A 17,711-nucleotide genomic window follows, 5' to 3' on the forward strand; every position below is an offset into this window, starting at 1 on the left:
GGGGGGGGGGGGTTCTGGTGGGAAGCTAGTTTGTGTGCTGGACTTGGCTGCGTTTCCAACTTTGCAATTCCTGGAGGAGATCGTGGATGGTGCAGTTGTCATACCAAGCTCAATAGAATGAGTGCTTTCCATGGAGCATCTGTAAAAATTGGTAAGAGTCATTGAAGACATGCTGACATTCAGTTAATTATTACCTAACTATTTAGTCTGGATGCTTGAGGCAGATTTTGTACCTTGTTAACTTTGATTTTTTTTAAACTATTGATCAGTGAATCACGTCACCATTTACTCTTTCCAGAAAGATGGAACACAATCTTAATCCATCCCAAAAACAAATTAAGTGCTGAGGCAGAGAAAAAGCATTGCTGATTAATTAATCAACACTAAAGATGCAATATAACAAATCGCGACTGGATTTCAGAATATGTTTGTTTTACTTTGTTTCAGTACCTTGCACCAGAAGTGCTCAGAAAGCAACCTTATGATAATACTGTTGACTGGTGGTGTCTTGGCTCTGTTCTTTTTGAAATGCTATATGGTCTGGTACGTATTCTAGTTATCTCTTTATAATTTACTGTATTTATATTAAACCATTTTGCATTGGAATCCACTTGGAATTAAGTTGAATTATTTATATTTACTCCATGCCAACATTTTGCTATATAGTACAATGCTACTGAACTTGCAATGCTAAGATTTAGGTCAATTCTCAATACAAAGCAGCCTAGCAGTGGAAATATTAGTTTGAAACTGTCATATTGTTAAAATAGTTTGGGAGGTTTTGCAAACTTGCCACTCCTAGCTGGTCTTTAATCAAATTGTCTCTTATAATCTTTTGAATTTAATTTGCAAGCCACTCGAGAACATTTACTCAAAAGAAGGTTCATGACAATATTTGTTAAAAATGCTGGAAGTGGCAACGTGATCTCCCGGTTGCCAAACACTTTAACTCCCCTTCCCGTTCTAATACTGACCTTCTGTCCGGGCCTCCTCCATTGTCAGTGAGGCCAAAGGCAAATTGGAAGAACAGCACCTCGTATTTCACTTGGGCAGTTTACAACCCAGCGGTATGAATATTGGTTTCTCTTTCTTCAAGTAACCCTTGCAACCCCTCTCTCTCTGTTCCTCCCTCACCCTAGTTGTTGTACTAGTTTCATTGTCATCTTGATGAGTTTCATTGTCTGTACACTCCTTATCACCTAGCCCACAGCCAACTATAGACCATTTCCCTGGTCATCCTTACTTTTTTGCATATCTTTCATGCATTTGTTCTATCTCTCTATATCACTGTCTATGTCTCTCGTTTCCCTTTCCCCTGTCAGTCTGAAGAAGGGTCTTGGCCCGAAACGTCACCTGTTCTTTTTCTCCAGAGATGCTGCCTGACCCGCTGAGTTACACCAGCTTTTTATGTCTATCTTTGGTTTGAACCAGCATATGCAGTTCCTTCCTACTCGTGCTACAATATTTTGACCATGGTCAACAGATTCTGTTTGGAAATCATTCAATCATTCGAAATATTCTGTGCTTTCAATACAATAAAGGGATAGAAATGTCTCCTTGGGCATTGAAGATGTTATAGAATGGCAGGTGTACGTTGCACTCCAAAATTTTGTTCAGTTGAAATAAGTTGAACAGAATTTTGTTTTGAACAGAATACACATGATACATGCTTAGCAAGCCCATATTCTCTCTCACCCCCCCCCCCCCCCCCCCCCCCTCCCCTCCCCCCCCAAGATGTCAGCATGGCTGAAAAGGGCTATGTAGCTTGGTAGAGCGTACACATTCTCTTGGAAGTTTTTTTTAAAGTACAAATGGCTTCTCCAATTCATCATTGTTTAAGTAATGTATACAATTCTGATTGATGTTGAACCAGTGGGTTGGAACTTGAGGAACAATCAGAACAGTTCCAGGCTTCCAACATTTTGAAGCCGTAACTGCAGCAAATATCTATTCTGGTATTATTAATTCAATCCTTACCTTATTCTTCTCTATATATTGAGTAGGAATAAAAAAGGTACATTTATTTTTGTTACCTGTCACACATGCTCCACCTCGAGATGGTTTTGAAAATAATTAAGGTTTAATGTAATCTGTAAATCACTCTTGATGATGTCACCATTGTGTAATGAGAGGTAGATCCCTAAAAGATGTATTGATTAGAACCCAGAGAATATACAACTGTCGACGGAAGAAAAGTTGTTGTCAAAAAATGAAAGCGGTTCAGCAAAATGAGTTAATTGTATTCCTACAGCCTCCCTTCTACAGTCGTGATACCGTAGAGATGTATGAATATATCCTTCACAAGCCATTGCAGCTAAGACCAGGAACAAGTAATGAAGCATGTTCTATCCTGGGAGGACTACTTGAAAAAGAAAGCCAAAGAAGACTAGGAGCGAAAGAAGATTTTGTAAGACTTCCTTTCATAACCTTAAAATGTTGTCCTATTTATTAATTTTAGAGTCATGATGCAACCCCACCTCGTAACTTTGTATCACAAAACAATACGTTCTACTTTCCTTTTTAATGGCCTGGATAAGTGATCGTTATTGAATCCAATTAGGGTCAAGCCCTACGATAGACTTGACCATCGATTTTGCAGCAGAGAGGAAGTGCAGTATTATATAAATATAATGCTTGTCATTTCTGTTATCTGTTCCGATGCTTTGAATCCCCTTCTATTTTGAAATAATTTGTCCATTAAAGTTTCCACCTAAATGCGTTATCTGTTCACTCAGCTGTTTTAGAAATTTTCTTGGAGATATCAATGTCTGGAAACTATGTCTGTTAACTCAACAATTCAAACCACGTCCTGAGCAATATTATTTTTGAAAGTCATAATTGACATTTATCAGGTAAAAGATATTAATTATCACACTCTAATTAGGATTTCATTTGATGATTCTGAACTAATATGGTCAACATTTATTTATCCTATTTTTTTGACATCGGTTGGAAGCTGCATACTAAATCTCGTTGCACTGATGTGCAATGACAATAAAAGATGTTATTATTTTTTTCTTATTTGTTATGGAATATGTGGCTTGGCTCTTCAAAGAAGCACTTTCTGAATATGGATTACTTTAACTTTTATTCCTTGAGAACTTTTAGGTTTAAACTAGACTAAGTGGGTCCCAGTCACATGGGAGGCCTGAACCCCCAATGTAGCCCTTTCCCCAACACAATATTCCACCACTCACCTATATTCCCTAACTGCGTGGGCTCATTTCCCCACATCCCCCAGCACACCCTCCCCCTCTTCATGTGTGGGAGGGGAGGGAAGTGGGGGTGTGGCGGTGGCGGGGGGTGGGAGGGGAGGGGGAGTGTGTGTGGGCAGGGAGATGTAGGGGGGGGGGGGGAAAGGGTGGTGTGGGGGAGGAGGGGTGTGGCAGGAGGGAAGGTGTGTATTGGGGGGGGGGGAGGAGTGGGGTGTGTGTGGGGGATGGTGTGCGTGGGCAGGGAGAGGGGTGTGTGTGGGGGGGGGGTAGAGGGGGCGCGGGGTGTGGGGGCTGGGATGAGGGGTGTGAGGTGGGTAGGCGAGGGGGAGGGGCATGTAGGGGGCATTTTGGGGGGGGTTGTAGGGGGAAGGGGTGTGTGTGGGCGGGGGGTTGTGGGGGGGAGGGGTATTGGGGCGGGGGGGTTGTTGGGGGGGGGGGGGGGGATTGGGGCAGGGAGGGTTGTGGGGGCAGGGAGGGGGTGCGAGGGGGGGTTGTGGGGGCGGGTGGGGGGGGTGTGTGTGGGGGGGGGGTGTGTGGGGTGGGGGGGGTGTGTGGGGGTGTGTGGGGGAAGGTGGTGGTTTGTGCGGGGTGTGGGGGGGATGGTGTGTGGGGGGGAAGGGGTGTGGTGTGGGGGAGGGGATGTGTGGGCGGGGGGGTGTGGGGGTGTGTGGGGGGGGGGGGGAGAGAGCTCGGAGAAGGGGGGGAGAGAACTCGGAGAGATGGGGGACGAGCCATGGGGAGAAGGGGGTATCAAGGGGGAGGGGGGCCAGTAGCTAGCGAGAGGGACCAGAGAGGAAGGGGCTGGAGCTGGCGGTGCGATGGGGACTCACAGCGGTCGCTAGTCGTTCTCCTCCGCTGGGATTAGAGTCTCCGCTTTTCGTTTGGCGACATCTCCGACTGTGCACCGGGCCAGGCCTGTCTGGGCCGCTTGTGTCCGGTTCATGACCTCCACCGGCCATCCAGAGCTTGCCTCTGTTCCAGTAAAGACGCAATGGCGCAGGAAGGGGCGGACCGTCCCGCGGAGTGACAGGAGAATAGACTAATCCGCGCGGCACTGACTGGCAGGCGAGAAGATCGATCTGCGCATGCACGGTTTTATAGATTTTGAAACCTCGATTAATTTTACATTTTGCCACTGATCGGAACAAAACTTGTTGCACTCGCAGCACAGGAGAATGGTGATTCATCGTAGCGCTACCGCGTACTGTATTTGCGCAAATAGAAAAACCGTGTAAACCGGAAGATAACAAGATCAGAGTTTTATGAATAGATAGATGAATAGATAGATGATAGCCATTGGCAGCACCTCGTTTAATATTTTAATATATTTTGCCTTTATTTTCTCATAAAATGTAACTTCTATTATATTTTGTCTTAATGTCAGACATCTATTCCAATTGCCCCATTTCAACTGGAGATATGTTTTTTTGTGCAAGGCAAAAAATTATTGAATATAATGGAATATAGGTACATATTTGAGTTCGTCCAATAAGTTACAAAAAGTTATTGGAATTTGAAAATATAAATAGTTCTATATTGCTATTATAAAAGGGGTTTAAGAATGGATGAGGGAACAGTCTTTGGGAAGAGAATGTTTGCATGCCATAGAGTCATTGTGATAGTCATGCAGCACGAAAATGGGCTCTTCGGCTCAACTTGCCCATGCCGATCAAGATGTCCCATCTATGCTCATGCCACCTGCCCACTTTTAGCAGATATCTTTTTAAACTTGTCCTATCCATGTACCTGCCTAAATGTCTTTTAAATGTTGTTATATTACCTGCCTTAACTAACTCCTCTGGTATCTCAGTCAATATACCTACCACCCTCTGTGTGAAAAGTTGCCACTCAGGTTCCAATTAAATATTTCTCCTCTCACCTTAAACCTATGTCCTCTGGTTCTTGATTCCCTTACTCTGGGTTAAAGACTGTGCATCCACCCACTCTAGTCCCCTCATGATTTTGTACATCTCTCTAAGTTCACTCCTCAGCCTCCTGCACTCCAAGGAATGGAGTTGGATTCATGGGAGGTAGTCTGGGAGGGGAAGATGCTCTTCAAACTGCAGAGCATCTTGGACAATGCAGTTCACCCACTCCATGACACACGGTCAACCTGAGGAGTACCTTCAGCAACAGACTGGTTCCACCAACATGTAGCACAGAACGCACAGCACAGGTCTCTGGAGCTGTAAGCCAATGTGCTGCTCATATCTGTAATTTTTTTTCCTTTTATATTTGACCATGAATTTCAAGATTTTGATCTTCCAGTGGTGAACAATAATCGTCTTTGAAAGCAAATCTTGGCTAGAATGCTGGAATAACTCCCTATTTAAATACACCCACGGGATCTTTAATGTCAGTCTGAACCAACAGAACAGCAAAAACGGTCTTGGTTTTAGTTTTATATCTCATCCAAAAATCATTAGATTGGAATTTGTGGTTATAATGACTTATAAACTCTCAGGTCATGCCAAAGTTTGACTGATAGCAACTTCCCAGGCATGCAAACATAGTTACACATGGAAATCTACATGTCGCCCTTCAAAGTGATGCTATTTGTGAATTGATAAAACTTGAGGTATTTGGCAAACTTCTCTAAAGCACTAAAATGTTTACACATTGTATGGTTTTTAGTGGTATGCCAAACCATAATTCCTGATCAGCAAACCTTTGTGCCTTTCAAAATAGGGGATGCATGTGTTAATATTTTGTATATGTTGTAATCCCTATTTCATACCATACAATGCTTCAAAATATTAGTTTAAAACTTATATTTTACTTGTTTGATTGCTGTCCTTGACAATTCTTAATTGTGATTAACTTCTCAGCTAGTTGATACCAGAGATTCTCTAGAACTGACACCTGACAGTAAGTGAACATTGAAAAAGGGAAATCCACAATATAAAGGTTAATAGATCTTTTTAGGCAACATAGTAATTGGCAAATGCTCCCACCCTCCTACTGAAATCAGTATCGAAGTACAGGAACCCTCAACTTGCGTAAAGGTTACTTACGTTCCATGAACCCTTGCGTAAGTTAGATTTTACTTGAGTTGGAATCGTATCCCCATCCCTTGGCTGAAGTAACTCGTTATACTATAGACGAGCTGAAGTAACTGAAGTAACTCGTTATAATATAGATATTACGATGACACCACGGTGGTAGGACTGATCAGTGACAACAACGAATCAGCCTATAGGGAGGAGGTCCAGAACCTGGCAGCCTGGTGTGCCAATAATAACCTCGTCCTCAACTCTAAGCAAGACGAAAGAAATAATTGTTGACTTCAGGAAGAACAGAGGGGGCAGACATACCCCCATCCACATAAATGGGACTGAGGTGGAGCGCGTCTCCAACTACAAATTCCTCGGGGTACGCATCTCAGAGGATCTGTCCTGGTCCCTCAATACCACCAAATTGATCAAAAAGACGCAGCAGTGCCTTTACTTTCTGAGGAGGCTCAAGAAAGCTCACCTGTCCCCCCAGATCCTGTCCAACGTTTATCGCTGTACCATCGAAAGCATCCTGACCACCTGCTTCACGGTATGGTACAGCAGCTGCACCGCAGCTGACAGGAAGGCACTGCAACGGGTGGTGAAAACCGCTCAGCACATCATCGGTGCCCCGCTCCCTGCCATGGATGCCCTCCACCGAAAACGGTGTCTGAGACGGGCTGGGAAAATCATCAAGGACCCCTCTCACCCTAACCATGGACTGTTTGCCCTCCTCCCATCAGGGAGGCGGTACAGGAGCCTCAGGTCTCGCACAAGCAGGCTGAGGAACAGCTTTTTCAACAACACCATTACACTGCTGAACTCGGAGTCCCGATGCTAGCCATCCTTAGACTCTCCCACTTGTATACAGTTATCTGCCTATGTATCAGTTTTAATTCATCCATAATCCACACATTGTTAACCAATATTTTTTTTTAACTTTTATTGTATGCCAACTTTGTATTTTTATTTTTACTTCTACTATCTTGCACTATGACTATGAACAGACGCTAAACTGCATTTCGTTGTACCTATACTTGTATTTGCGCAAGGACAATAAAGTTGAATTGAATTGAATATTAACTATCCCAGTAGCGTCCAGCTGCATCTGGGGCATTTTTTCTGCTGCGTGCAGTGTTGCGGGTAAGCACTGTCGCTTCGAGTTCCGACTTGCCATTGGGGCACTTTCTGCGGCACGTGGCCTTCTGGGTATATGCCGCCAGCATAGGCGGCTTGTTTCTGATGTAAACTTGAAATTCCATATGCCTTGATTGCACGAGGGACTGAGTATAGAACTGCTTCCATAAATGCGAGCTTACATAAATTACCTATTGTGTAAGTTGGAAATTGCCTATTTCTGCAAGGCTGCACACCCTTTAAACTAAAGTATTGAACAACTACACCCATGGATCCTGAAGAAATGTTTGAATCCACACTATTCTGATTGCACCTTTTGAGCAGGGCGTGCAGCTTCCTTTGGCAAAAATATTTTGCAGACATGCAGGCTTGCTTGCCAGCTGACAAATGAGTTAAGATCTCAAAACTCCAATTGGCCATGGAACTGGATTTATATCATTCTAGTGGTTTAGTGAATGTTTTTCATGTGAGTGTTTAAAATTGCTGATGCATATTTGGGGTTTCACTTTTACAGGCTGAAATCAGATGCCATCCTTTTTTTGATGTTATTAACTGGGAAGATCTAGATCGGAAGGAAATTCCTCCACCTTTTAATCCCAGTGTGGTATGTAACAGTTTTAAATAATTGGTTTATAAAATAATGCAAATACAATGTAACTGAATATTGTAAACTGTTATTTTGCATATGTGACAACATTAGCTTTTGTATTTCAGGTTGGTCCTGAAGACCTGCAAAATTTTGATCCAGAATTCACAGAAGAACAAGTTCCACACTCCGTCTGTCATTCTCCTGACCGCTCTGTAGTTAATGCCAGCGTTATAGAAGCTGATGATGCATTTATTGGTTTTTCTTATGCCCCACCTATAGAAGATTCATTCTTATGAGTGTCATCATCACTGATTAGTTTCTATAGAGAACAAAACACTTAACAGGAAATGAAAATACCTTCATAAGTACACGTGGACTTTTGATTTTACACCATAAGCATCTGCATGTCTTAAATAAATCTTGTAGCGACTCGGTAAAGTTTAGTGCATCTTGAACCCTAAAATTCTAAAAATATATTGTACATTCCTTGAGCAACTTGTAAGTGATCTAATATTTGACTGCCTCGTCACTTTCATGTCTGAAAATTCCAAAGTAATACCTTTTTAACAATTGCTTGTGATTATGTTTTCCTTTAGAGTTTCTGAAATACTGATGAGGTGCTCTACTTTGTATTTTTTTAAGTAACATGGGCACAATTTATCAATGTTGGTAATTAAGGTTGGATTAGTATGTAGTGCAATGCTTCTCTTTGAACTGATATATTGTGGTCTAACTTGGCAACTTACATGTGTTGAAGTCACATTTTCACCCTATGTCCATCTATGTGCTAATAACTTGTCACGGTTTAGATTCTGGTCCATATTTATCACTTTACCAGAAGATCTGCCTGCATTGCCACTCAGCTTAAAACTGCATTTGTGATGTAGGCATTACTTGAATAATGGAGAGAATAACATGGGCCACTCAGGTCAGATACATGAAAATGTTTTACAAGTTATTTAATGTGCACTGGCCACCAGCTATTAAACATGTCTTATGATTTACTGAAAAACTGGAAATGTACATAACAGAAAAATCTATAACTGAATAAGATGAAACAATACTTTTATTTTATAATGTATTTAACATGGTGCAGTGTGCTTGAGGTGGTATACAGTAAAGCAATTAAATAGCACGTATTTAAAAAGATACACTAACTGTTTTTACCATTACCATTGACAGAATTTTTTTTTCAGAGGCATGATTCAAGGATAATTTGAAAGAAAGTGTTATTTTAAAACTCAAATTAATATATTTTGTTTTTATCCCATTGGTACAATATGTCTGTTTGCATACTGCCTTGAAGTTTTCATTTATGGTTCTTCCATGTCATAGTCTTACAGCAGGGAATCAAGCCCTTCAGCCCAATTTGTCCATGTTGACCACGATGCCCCTTTAAAGCTAGTCCCATTGTTTGCATTTGGCCCATATCCCTCTAAAACTTTCCTATCTATGTACCTGTCCAAATGTCTTGTTAAATGATATTATAATACCTACCTCAAATACCTCCTCTGGCATCTTGTTACCAACTACCCTCTGAGTGAAGCCCCTTGGGTTCTGATTAAATCTTGCTCACTCCCACCTTAAACACATGTCCTCTGGTTGTTGATTCCCTTACCCTGGCTAAAAGACTCCTGTGCATTCATTGATTGTATCGATTCATTTTTCTTGCTAGATTGATAGAAGAGTTTTAGACCAGCATACCCGTTTTGTTGGCAGAGAACAATATTGTGCAATTCCACTTCCAGTAATCTTCTATAATAATGACTGACAAAACCCACAGTGCCCCCTACCTATTCTTTTGGGGACAGAATAATGTATCGTGATATGGACTAAACATTATGCCATTATATAAAATAATTCTATACTTTCCTTTTCTATACTGGATCACTGTTAAAAATGTTGGCCAAAAACCTTTGTAACTTGGAGCCGGTATAAATAGAAGCAGTGGTACTCATAAGTAGGAAGACTACCCAGGAGAACTTAACAACTTCCATTCAGTTGATGGTGCAGTGCCTCTCATTTTCATGTGTTGCAAAGAGTTTAGTTTTTTTTTAGAGATTTACATTTATTTTGTGTAAATGAAAGAGCATCTTCAATATCAAAGGGACAAGCCCTTAATTATATAAATATGTAGAGTAAAATTTTCAATTGAATGATTACCTTGTTGGAATTGCGCTCTGGACCCCAAATAGTCAATGGGAACTAGAGGAACAAATATGATAGGAGATTGCAGATAGCTGCATGACTAATAGGTTTGTCATAATTGGGGATTTTAACTTTCAAAATATAGACTGGACCTGCATAGTGCCAAGGACTTGGATGGGGTGTAATTTGTCAAGTATTTTCAGGAAGGTTTCTTCAAACAATATTTAGAAGGCCCTACCACAGAGAAGCAGAAGTTTGATCTACTCTCATAGGGTTGGGCAGGGCAAGTGACTTAAATGGCTTGGGCGAGCCTTTTGCTACCAGTGTCCACAGTTCTGTTAGCTTTAAAATAGTGAATACAAAGAACTGCAGATTCAGGAATCGTGTGTAGAACACAACAATGGAGTAACTCAGCGGGTCAGGCAACATCTCTGGAGATGTAGATGGTTGACATTTCAGGTCGGGACCCTTCAGACTGATTGTGGTGGTGGAGAAAAAGCTAGAAAAGTGGTGTGGGACAGGACTCTGCTGGTGAGCTACGGGCCTGGCTCCCTGTGACTTGCCGTTGGACGATGGAGGAAGACTACAGGGCACCCCGGCCTGCAGGGAGTTGAGGTGGTTGGGTCGGAGCCACAAGGCCGTGTTGGGACGAGGTCGGGTCGGGCTGAGGACTGGGTCAGGTCAAGATGGACGAGCAGCATCGCCAAGTACGAAGGGGGACCGGTGTGTGGGGGGGGCTGCCGAGGACTCCAGGGGGGGGGGGGGGGGGGGGGGGAAGAATGGGATGTGTACTTTTTGTAACTTTGTCGGTGCCTTTGTAGCGACTTTTTGTGTACTTTGTATGCAAAAACAGAATTTCACTGGACCTAGTTAGGTGCAAGTGACAAAATATTATCATTATCATCAATCTTGCAACTGGATGGATACCAGTGGGTGGGGGGAGGGAGGGGGTGGGGTGATTGATAGATGGATGGGTGAGAAAGGATAGAGATGAAAATAAAATTAAAAATAGTAATGTATAAGGTCAGGGCTGGCCTATAAGTTAAAGATCTAAATTGGTTCAAGATCAGCTTCGAAGATATTAGGCAGGAGCTTGCAAAAGTTGAAGATAAACACAAAATGTTGGAGTAACTCGGTGGGACAGGCAGCATCTCTGAATAGAATTAATGGGTATGTGTTGGGTCAAATCTCTTCTTCAGACTGAGAGTCAGGGGAGAGGGAGGCACAGATATGGATGGGTAAGGTGCGAAAAGGAGACATCAAAGAGGACAAAGTTCAAGGAAAATGTAGAATAGATCATTGTTAGCTAGGGGAAGCAGACAATGAAGCATACAAAGATAAAATTTAATCAGGAAGTCAGACTGGTCGGAGAACTTGGATGGGGAATTGATTGAGAAGGTTGTTAGTGGACAAAGGGACGTACTGAAAGTGGGATGTTTTTAAAAGTACAATAGTGAGAGTTCAAGCTATGCAATATGCCTGTTGGAGTGAAGGGCAAGACGGGTAAGAATAAAGAACCCTAGATGATGAGAAAAATTGAGGCCTAGAGTCAGGGCGAAATGGAGCCATAGGTTAAGTTTAGGCACCTGGGATCATGTACACCTGGAAAAGTGTATGCGATTGAGGAGAATGCAAGGAAATCAGAAGGGCAAAAAAGTAGGCATGAGATAACTCTAGCAGATAAAGTTAAGGAGAATCCAATGAGATTTTATATGAAGGGGGAAAGGGTAACTAGAGCGAGAACAGGGCTCAAAAACCTGAGTGATTATCCATGTGCGGAGCCCCAGTGTATTCAATGAATATTTCCCCTCAGTTTTACTGCAGAGAAAGACAAGATAAGGCTGGGCAATTTTGGAACGTTAATAGATGTCTTGAGGACAGTATTACAGTCAGGGAGGTGCTGAACATCCAAGGACAGACAAAAATAGATAAATTTTTTGGGCCTGGTAAGATATATATCCAAGGATGCTCTGAATCTGGAGAAGAAATTGCAGGAGTCCTGACTGAGACGTATGAATTGGACATGGGTAAAGTGCCGGAAAACTGGAGGCGGCTAATGTTGTGCCTCTATTTAAGAGGGCTGCAAAGAAAAACTTGGGCACTATAGATGAGTAAGCCTAACATCTGTGGTGGGAAAGTTACCGGAGAAGATTCTGCGATAAAATATACATGTGTTTGGAAAGATAGGGTTTCATTAGGAATAGACAGCATAGTTTTGTGCATGGGAGAGCAAGTCCAATAAATATTTTTGAAGTAACCAAGGAAGTTGATGAGGGCAGGTTGGATAGTCAATGTGGACTGATAAAGTTCCATGTGGTAGGCTGAAGGTTAAATCAGCGTGGATCCAGGGAGAATTAGCTAACTAGATACAGAATTGTCTTCATGCTTGGAAGAAGGCGGTGGTGGTGAAAGGCTTTTTCAGATTGGAGGCTGTGTCTAGTGATGTGCCTCGGGTATTGGTGCTGGCCCATTGCTGTTGTCATTTATATCAATGATATTGATGAGAATATACAAGGCAGTAAGTTTGCTGATGACACTTGAATAGTTGGTAATTGTAGGCAGTAAAGATGGATCTTAGGAATTGAGGAATCTTGATCAGTTGGGCAAATGGGTCGAAGAATGGATAACTGACTTTAGTGTGAGGTGTTGACATTTTGGCTGCCATTGACTTCTGTACCAACTTATAGCCTCCCACTGCCTCACTCCTTCATGGATCTTGTCTCAGCCAGGCCTTGTGCAACAGACCTACCTTCTCTACCTGCTGCTCTCTTCTGACTGATCATCCCCCACCAAAAGTATCCAAAATGTTATACATGTTTTGGAGGGGAATGGCTACATGGGATTCTTACACTCTCTGCATACTCCCTTTCCTGGTGGTATCCCTTGGAGGTGGAGCCTCGCGGGTCAGAACCTCACGGATCTGAGGTGGAGACTTACAGGTTGGAGGTCGAGCCTCGCGGGTCGGAACCTTACGAGTCAGAGCCCTGGTCTCGCAGGTCAGAGATAGAGCCTCGCGGGTCAGAACCTCGCTGGTCGACGAAACCCACGGCCACTGGTGCCTGGGTCAATGGAGCCCGTGGCTGCAGCCTGGGTCGGCTCCACGAAGGCGTACAGAAAGGACCCAGCAGCGTTAGTAGAGAGGTCAGTGCAGCGGTCGAGGACTGACACGTGGAAGTGAGGACGCCGTTGCCGAGGGAAGGAACAAAGGAGGACCTGGAGTGGGAGATCAATCAATCAGTTTTATTCGTCACTTGCACTTAAAGTGCCAGTGAAATGAATTTGCCAGCAGCACTACAATGAAAAAGAACACACAAAAACGCAACAAAAAAATTTAACACAAACATCCACCACAGCATTCATCACTGTGGTGAAAGGTACAAATTATGGCCAGTCCTCCTACATTTTCCCCCGTGGTCGGGACCTCAACCCTCCGCAGCAGCCGCTGCGGGCGTCCAATTGAGTAGACAAGGCAAAAGTCCAGGTAAGTCTGGAATCAGTGCCTCCCCACCGGAGACTGCGGCTTCAGGTTGGTGTAAGCTGCAGGCCTGCGGTCGAAGATTTAAAGTTTCCGCCGCAGCCAGAAGCACCGCAGGGCTGGCTGGTGTCCCCGGCGAGGGACCCCGCTGATGGTAAGTCCCCGCCGTGCCCGCGGTAGAAGTTGGCCGCCGGCGGGCAGTCGGAGCTCTTCTCCCGGGGTCCCCAATGAGGGATCCAAGGCCTAAGACGCCGCGCCGGCTGGAGCTCTGCAGACCCTGGCTTCACGCTGCCGCGGGCCAGCGATCGGAGTGCTCCCCTCCGCGACGAGAGTCCACGCTGCACCCGCAGCTGAAGCCCCAGGCGCGTCTCCGGGAGAGGCCGCACCGATCCTCGATGTTAGGCCACGGGGGAGGCGACATGGAAAAAGTCGCCTCTCCATGGAGGAGGCAACCAAAACGGTTTCCCCCTTACCCCCCCACACCACCCCCCCACACAAGACACACAAAGAAACATCAAGAACATACATTTAAACACACTAAACATTTTTTTTTTAAGTTGAAAAAACTAACGTGCTGCTGGCCGGGCTGCCGGCTTGCAGCGCCCCCACCGACCTATGTCCACTGTGAGGGAGGGGGAAGAGCAATGGGGACCCGACATGGGGGGGGGAATGTTGTGGGGGGGATGGTGTGAGGGGGGGGGAGGAAGAACAATGGAGCACCTGGCATGTGGAGTCTGCCATGAGGGATGGGGAATAGGGGGGAATAACAAAGGAGGAACTGGCGTGGGGATTTGTAACTTCGCAATCGCTCTTTATGGGTGAATATTTGCATACCTTGGCAAGGTATGCAAGCAAAGAATTTCAGTGACTTGTCACAATAAAGTAACCAATTCATACTCAGTCCAGAAAACAGTGGCAGAGAGAAAGGGTGCTGTACATGAAGGATTGGTGCACATAGGCATAGGTGAGCAACCAATAGTAGAGGGGAAAGATGGTAGATTACTGCAAGAGTTTTAAATGTTCGCATGCCCACTGATGAGTATGACTATCCAGTGAAACTTCCTGCTGCATTGGATTGGACTATTTTGGAGCCATGCCTTCCCTAGTAGATGTGAAATGACCTCCCATTCAGGACCATTGTGGCCAAGTTCTGTCCCATTTGTTCCCCTGCTTTACTGAACAACTAAACTAAACAATGTCAGCTGCTGGCAGAAGGAGGCATTAATACTGCTAACAAACACATTACTTTTTCAGTTTTGACTGTTGTCTGCAATACAGCATCAATGTTTTGCTCATCCTGTTTTAGGGATTGGGGTAGTAATGATATTAATTGGCTGTATGACAAAACATTGATGCAGATGTAATTTTTAGCAGGAAATGTCTGCACAATTTTTTAAATGGTATGAAATAACCTAGATTTATGTGTAATCAGAGTCTGGGCTGGGAAGCACACAGACATGCAGATTTTAAAAAACATGCAATTGAATTTTCTGACCACTGTATGATTTTCAATCAATGAACATGGGAGTTTGCAACTGGAGTACAGCAATTAGCCTCTAGCTTATTTTGCCATTTAGCAAAATTATGGCAGACAGATCCAATTGTGGAATTGTACTGGCTGACTCCCAGCTTAATTCTCCTGCACTTTGGGTTCCATCCTTTGATGATAGTATAGCGGACATGAGGAAAATGAGCTCTGAATAATCATGCACCACTATTCTGCACGTATTCTTGGGTCTTGGGTCCAATCTACTGGATTCCACAGTCATTTTTTTCAAAATGGGTGGGGGGTAGTTGTTTGCAGCAGGAATTCAATGAATCGAGGTCAGCCTTTTAACAAAGAGGAAACGCCTTAAAAACTAGAAATGATCACAGGTAAATGTGCAGATTACTTTTGGAAAACGGATTTAAATTGTGCTAATCTGACAACTTTTACTTTGGTAGTATTGGATGAGAAGATTTTCTAGACCGTTGGATGTTACTCCCATAAATATCCATACACGTTTATTTACTTTTCATTGCATTATGCAGTAGTTAAATAAATGTTCCTGTAAATTTGGTATGTTTAAACAAAGTAGGAAATGTACAAGTACTCCCACCACCTAGTGTTCTGAACACCAACCCTGGTTCTTGATGGCAAACTTAATGCTAGACCCCTGGCTATAGCTACACAATCTGGATTGAAGATTGCAATCTGACCACTGGCTCACATCTGGATTAAAGATGATCCGGATGCCTAACTATCCCCATACTTGGATGTCAAATAATCATAAGTGGTCCTCTTATTGTTGGGCAGTCGGACAAATGTCATGCATTTTACTGTCTTTAAACAAGCCTTTGCCCCACAAAAAGCCATTAACCATTCATTCCAGTAGTGCAGTGAATTTTACAATTGTGCTGTAGTTTCCTCTGAAAACAAGCACAGCTCCATGGTTTGATGCAAAACCTAAGTGCTGAAGGAACTCAGAAGATCAAGGTGAACTTCAGCAAGAGCAGGACTGCGGGATGCTGAGGGCTCCAGTAACAACAGCACGGCGGAAACTACATTGCCATATGGAGCCCCCACTGTCCTGTGGTTCTGCTCCCCCCCCCCCTTTTTTCAGATGGAACAAGAATAGAGTTCCACTGGTCCTTGCCTTTTAGCCCACCTTGCATTCAACACATCATTCGCTAACCTTTTTGCCACCTTCAATGTGATACCACCCTCAGTCACGTCTGCCCATCCCAACCACTTTGTATTGTGCAAAGACCATTTCCTCACAACTCCCTAGTTTGCTCATCCCTTTTGACCCAACCTGACTCCCACCCGTGTATGTTTCCTTTGCAATTGCAAGAGATACAGTGCCCTCTATAATGTTTGGGACAAAGACACATCATTTATTTATTTGCCTTTGTACTCCACAATTTCAGATTTGTAATATAAAAAAAATCATATATGGTTAAAGTGCACATTGTCAGATTTTATTAAAGGCCATTTTTATACATTTTGGTTTCACCATGTTGAAATTTCAGTTGTGTTTATACATAATCCCCCCATTTCAGGGCACCATAATGTTTTGGACACATGGCTTCACAGCTGTTTGTAATTGCTCGGGTGTGTTTAATTGCCACCTTAATGCAATAAGAGAGCTCTCAGCACCTAGTCTTTCCTCCAGTCTTTCCATCACCTTTGGAAACTTTTTCTGCCGTTTATCAACATGAGGACCAAAGTTGTGCCAATGAAAGTCAAAGAAGCCATTGTGAGACTGCGAAACAAGAATAAAACTGTTAGAGACATCAGCCAAACCTTAGGCTTACCAAAATCAACGGTTTGGATCATTAAGAAGAAAGAGAGCACTGGTGAGCTTACCAATCGCAAAGGGGCTGGCAGGCCAATGAAGACCTCCACAACTCCTGACAGAATTCTCTATAATAAAGAAAAATCCCCAAACACCTGTCCGACAGATCAGAAACACTCTTCAGGAGTCAGGTGTGGATTTGTCAATGGTCACTGTCCGCAGAAGACTTTATGAACAGAAATACAGAGGCTACACTGCAAGATGTAAACCACTGGTTAGCTGCAAAAATAAGATGGCCACGTTACAGGTTGCCAAGAAGTACTTAAAAGAGCAACCACAGTTCTGGAAAAAGGTCTCGTGGACATATGAGACGAAGATTAACTTATATCAGAGTGATGGCAAGAGCAAAGTATAGAGGAGAGAAGGAACTGTCCAAGATCCAAAGCATACCACCTCATCTGTGAAACACGGTGGTGGGGGTGTTATGGCCTGGGCATGTATGGCTGCTGAAGGTACTGACTCACATCTTCATTGATGATACAATTGCTGTTGGTAGTAGCATAATGAATTCTGAAGTGTCTAGACACATTCTATCTGCTCAAGTTCAAACAAATGCCTCAACATTAATTGGCCGGCAGTTCATTCTACAGCAAGTAAATATCTATTCTAAACATCCTCTTTCCTTATCAGACACCCTTTAATGTCCTACGGCTGCCCTCGACTACCTGTAACTAAATAGCAACCCCACTCCTTTGCACTCCGAGTTAAAAAGAACCATGCCAACTGATTTTTACTCGCAGAAAATTTTTCAACATGTTGAAAAAATTTCGGCGACCTATCTGAGGCCGTGAGCAGTCGGGAACTTCCTTCGAGCAT

General features: G+C 43.4%; 1 protein-coding gene across 4 annotated transcripts in view; it reads left to right on the forward strand.

Annotated features, from left to right (window-relative positions):
• The window catches only part of sgk3 (serum/glucocorticoid regulated kinase family member 3), a 122,192-nt gene extending 113,109 nt beyond the window's left edge, over positions 1 to 9,083 (forward strand). For all 4 annotated transcript variants that reach the window (XM_055634404.1, XM_055634406.1, XM_055634403.1 and 1 more), the window contains 4 exons: positions 448 to 543; positions 2,252 to 2,407; positions 7,860 to 7,949; positions 8,060 to 9,083. In XM_055634404.1, the coding sequence (XP_055490379.1) occupies positions 448 to 543; positions 2,252 to 2,407; positions 7,860 to 7,949; positions 8,060 to 8,230 (513 nt within the window). In that variant the 3' untranslated portion in view covers positions 8,231 to 9,083. The remainder of the gene's footprint in view (positions 1 to 447; positions 544 to 2,251; positions 2,408 to 7,859; positions 7,950 to 8,059) is intronic.
• The last annotated feature ends 8,628 nt before the right edge of the window (positions 9,084 to 17,711 follow it).

The sequence above is a fragment of the Leucoraja erinacea genome, chromosome 4 (assembly GCF_028641065.1).
Source record: "Leucoraja erinacea ecotype New England chromosome 4, Leri_hhj_1, whole genome shotgun sequence".
NCBI lineage: Eukaryota > Metazoa > Chordata > Chondrichthyes > Rajiformes > Rajidae > Leucoraja > Leucoraja erinaceus.